This window comes from Volvox carteri (genome assembly GCF_000143455.1).
Source record: "Volvox carteri f. nagariensis unplaced genomic scaffold VOLCAscaffold_76, whole genome shotgun sequence".
Lineage (NCBI taxonomy): Eukaryota > Viridiplantae > Chlorophyta > Chlorophyceae > Chlamydomonadales > Volvocaceae > Volvox > Volvox carteri.
The window spans coordinates 260666-265241 of NW_003307619.1; the positions used below are offsets into that span (position 1 = coordinate 260666).

Sequence of the window (4576 nt, forward strand, 5' to 3'; positions counted from 1 at the left end):
AACGTCGACGGTAGAAGAGATGGTGACGGTGAAGATTCGACGTGGAGAAGGTGATGGCGACGGCAAAACGCTGACAGTAAGAAGAAGGTGGTGACGGTGAAGATTCGACGGGATGAAGGTGATGGCGACGGCAAAACGTCGGCGGTAAGAAGAAGGTGGTGACGGTGAAGATTCGACGGGATGAAGGTGATGGCGACGGCAAAACGTCGACGGTAAGAAGAAGATGGTGACGGTGAAGATTCGACGGGAACAATACAGTTGCAAAGCCTCCTCATGCAAAACTGAACGGATACATGTTTGACGCAAAAATGTGCACACAAACATACATACACCTCATACACACACTTGCACACTACTCAACACACATGCATACTACAGAACGCACAATAGAACAAACACAGGAAGCGCATCACAACACTGGCATACCGCAGAGTGCAAAATCCTTTCTCTCCGCACGGTTAACTAAGGAAATAATTCAACCTAAACCATATCATGATGCCAGGCCATGCCCCCCAATCACATCATGCCAGGCCATGCCCCCCAATCACATCATGCCAGGCCATGCCCCCCAATCACATCATGCCAGGCCATGCCCCCCAATCACATCATGCCAGGCCATGCCCCCCAATCACATCATGCCAGGCCATGCCCCCCAATCACATCATGCCAGGCCATGCCCCCCAATCACATCATGCCAGGCCATGGCCCCCAATCACATCATGCCAGGCCATGGCCCCCAATCACATCATGCCAGGCCATGCCCCCCAAATCACATCATGCCAGGCCATGCCCCCCAAATCACATCATGCCAGGCCATGGGCCCCCAATCACATCATGCCAGGCCATGTCCCCCAAATCGCATCATGCCGGGCCATGCCCCCCAAATCGCATCATGCCAGGCCATGCCCCCAAATCGCATTGTGCTAGGCAAAACCCCAAACCGAGTTGCGCCCGGCCACCCCAGGCCCCGACAACATCCGCCCAGGTACCTCCCAGATCATTTTGCATGGGCCCATTACTGGAAGTTCAGCTGCGCAAGTCCTCGTGCTGCATTGATTCCATTTGACCATCCAACCGAAACCGTTGGTCATTATTAACGTTGATCACTCGATCGTTTACAGAGCTGCTGTATTCGCCATTTATTGATATTATATTATTAACCGTTATATGGTCGTTATGGCCGTTGATTGTACGACACCATTCGTTCGGTCATTGCTCGTAGTTGGCGCTGCATGCAGCCAACAAGTTATCAAGCCAACAAGAATGGCGGCAACTGATGATGATGATGATGATGATGATGATGACGATGATGATCATGATCATGATGATGATGCGTCTATATGCCGCCGCCAACGTTGCCGCCGCCGCTAGCCAACTGGCCAGCAGCGGCGGCGCCCGGCTGGGTGCAGCTGGGTGCGGAGGAATTGCACCCAGCAGTGCACCTGAAGGAAAAGGGACAAGGCGGGGGAAGGGCGCGGGAGGCCAAAATACGGTTAGCAGTACGACACAACTAACACACACACAATTAGGTGACAGATGCAAGCAAGGGTGCCGCTGCTGGTCCCCACCATGCACAACCCATGCACCAAAACCCCAAGCCCATCCGCACCCACCTCAGCCGGGCCCATCATCAGCAACGCCCGCTCGGTGCCACTGGGGCGCACAGGTTGATGCCCCAGCCGCACCTGAAGAGGAGGTGCGTGATAAAGGGGGAAACGGCCAGAGGGGATAGGTAAGGGGGCAGCATACACGGGGGGGAGGGGGTAAAACACCAAATGTCATTATTTTGCCCAAAAGTCACAAGGCCTCGTTGCGACACGTGCGCTGCGGCCCTGCGGCCTTTTTCCGCGACCACTAGTTGAACCCAAGTCACGAAGTACGCACCACACCCACACCCACGTCGCCCACCCACCCATCCACCCACCTGAGACGGGCGTTATAAAAGTACGGCCGGCCCCTGCGTGCGGGTGCCGGCAGGCCGGACGACTCGTACGCCCCGAGTCCCGGCAGCCAGTCGACCCTGCATTCGGGTCCTGGCACCAGGGAAGCTGCCGCAAACCCTGGCGATAAAGGGCCCGGGCCATGGCCACTGCTGCAGCTGCTTGCTGATCTGCCGGCTGCTGCTGCTGCTGCTGCTGCTGACTACATAATGAAAAAAGTAAAAATACGGTGACAGGAGGTGCAAAGGCCTGGGAAAACCCATAACCTCTACAACCCCGGCACCCTAATGCACGCCTTAGCTTATTAGGCTGAGGCGCATTACTAAACTATAATAAGATATTCAAAACAGAGTAAATAAATAAGTAAATAAATAAAGCGGAAATAGATATCATGGTTCAGCTTTATTTATTCATCTATTATTTAATAAGGTGTAGTCTCCCCTTAATTAGGTAATCCCCAAACAAATGAAAATCAATTGTGCACAACCAGGGCTGTGGGCACCACAAACGAAAACACGACAGACTGTACACGCGCGGCAACAGCCGTGACACGCGCACACTCGCTGATGCTGGTTGTTGGCTGCTGGCTGCTAGCTGCGTAGCGTAGCCCATTTAGGCAATATAACTGGCTGCAGCTGCTGGCTGGTTAGATAACGCTAGCTACCATCCACAAAACCCAGCGACGACAATAAAACCGGCCGGTCACCACCAACCACCAACTGTCCACCAACTGTCCACCAACTGGATCAACATCTGCCAACCTCTTCCAACCAAACATATCTCCAACGGACAACTTCCACCATGACAACCATATTTCTCGACCGATCCTCCATATCTTTGGACTCCCTTGTTTTCCTGCTTTGCAACGAATGTCGTGGTTTGAGCAAGGATGTCTCCCTTTTCATCTTTCTTTTGTGCATGGTAGGTTTGAAAGCAGAAGGGTGATGAGAGGAAAAAGCCGCGGTGGCAGCAATGCCAGAGGTGAAGAGCCGCAGCGGCGGCAGGGGAGGGAAATGCACCGCAAAAAGGTCGCGGTGGCAGCAAGCCCAGAGGAGAAGAGCCGCAGCGGCGGCCGGGGAGGGAAATGCACCGCAAAAAGGTCGCGGTGGCAGCAAGCCCAGAGGAGAAGAGCCGCAGCGGCGGCCGGGCAGGGAAATGCACCGCAAAAAGGTCGCGGTGGCAGCAAGCCCAGAGGAGAAGAGCCGCAGCGGCGGCCGGGCAGGGAAATGCACCGCAAAAAGGTCGCGGTGGCAGCAAGCCCAGAGGAGAAGAGCCGCAGCGGCGGCCGGGGAGGGAAATGCACCGCAAAAAGGTCGCGGTGGCAGCAAGCCCAGAGGAGAAGAGCCGCAGCGGCGGCCGGGGAGGGAAATGCACCGCAAAAAGGTCGCGGTGGCAGCAAGCCCAGAGGAGAAGAGCCGCAGCGGCGGCCGGGGAGGGAAATGCACCGCAAAAAGGTCGCGGTGGCAGCAAGCCCAGAGGAGAAGAGCCGCAGCGGCGGCCGGGGAGGGAAATGCACCGCAAAAAGGTCGCGGTGGCAGCAAGCCCAGAGGAGAAGAGCCGCAGCGGCGGCCGGGGAGGGAAATGCACCGCAAAAAGGTCGCGGTGGCAGCAAGCCCAGAGGAGAAGAGCCGCAGCGGCGGCCGGGGAGGGAAATGCACCGCAAAAAGGTCGCGGTGGCAGCAAGCCCAGAGGAGAAGAGCCGCAGTGGCGGCCGGGGAGGGAAATGCACCGCAAAAAGGTCGCGGTGGCAGCAAGCCCAGAGGAGAAGAGCCGCAGTGGCGGCCGGGGAGGGAAATGCACCGCAAAAAGGTCGCGGTGGCAGCAAGCCCAGAGGAGAAGAGCCGCAGCGGCGGCCGGGGAGGGAAATTCACGACAAGAACTAAAAGATGCCAACGATGGCGAGAAGGCGACGGCAAGATGCCAACGGCAAGACACCGACAGTGAGACGTCCAGGGCGAGACGTCCAGGGCGAGACGTCCAGGGCGAGACGTCCAGGGCGAGACGTCCAGGGCGAGACGCCGACGTCGCATGCGGCACAACAACAAAAAACCACAACAGACAGTGCTTTACAACAAACTAACAAACAAGACGTGACGCACTGCAAAATTGTACAATGACGTACATAAGGCAACGTCAACAAGGAAATGCACAGAACAGACAAGGCATGCATTTAAGTATAGCTTAGACTCACCGGTGGTACGACACCCCGTGACGTCAAAACGCCGACGGCAAGACGCCGACGGCGATCAAAATGGCATGTCTTCCACGTCGACGGTGATGCTGATGGTGAAAATGACGGTGGCGGCCCAGACCCGGCAGGTGTTGTTGCAGCGAGTGATCAGGGGATTCGGGCGGGGATGACGGGGTTGCATACACACTACGAAACGGTTTCGGAGTGGCCGAATTCGCAACAGATATTAACAAAACTCAAGAGATGGAACCAAACGACCCTCGACCATGCCATGCCATCATGCATACCACAACAAAGGGTTGATGATGCAGATTGATTGGTGGTCGGCAATCCAAATCCGGCATCCCAAATCCGACATGCTATGGCAAAGCGTTGCAAGACGGCATGGGGACGTGTGAAACGAGGCCCCTCTCGTACTTACATTCTCACACATGACGGCGATGAC

At 56.1% G+C, this 4576-nt stretch overlaps 1 protein-coding gene across 1 annotated transcript; it reads left to right on the forward strand.

Moving 5' to 3' along the window:
• Positions 1-3450: 3450 nt before the first annotated feature.
• Positions 3451-3823, forward strand: VOLCADRAFT_68390 (uncharacterized protein; the record flags this gene model as incomplete). Its single annotated transcript, XM_002957579.1, has 2 exons — positions 3451-3644; positions 3703-3823. 2 exons carry the CDS (start codon positions 3451-3453, stop codon positions 3821-3823), a joined length of 315 nt encoding a protein of 104 aa, XP_002957625.1.
• Between the last annotated feature and the right edge of the window lie 753 nt (positions 3824-4576).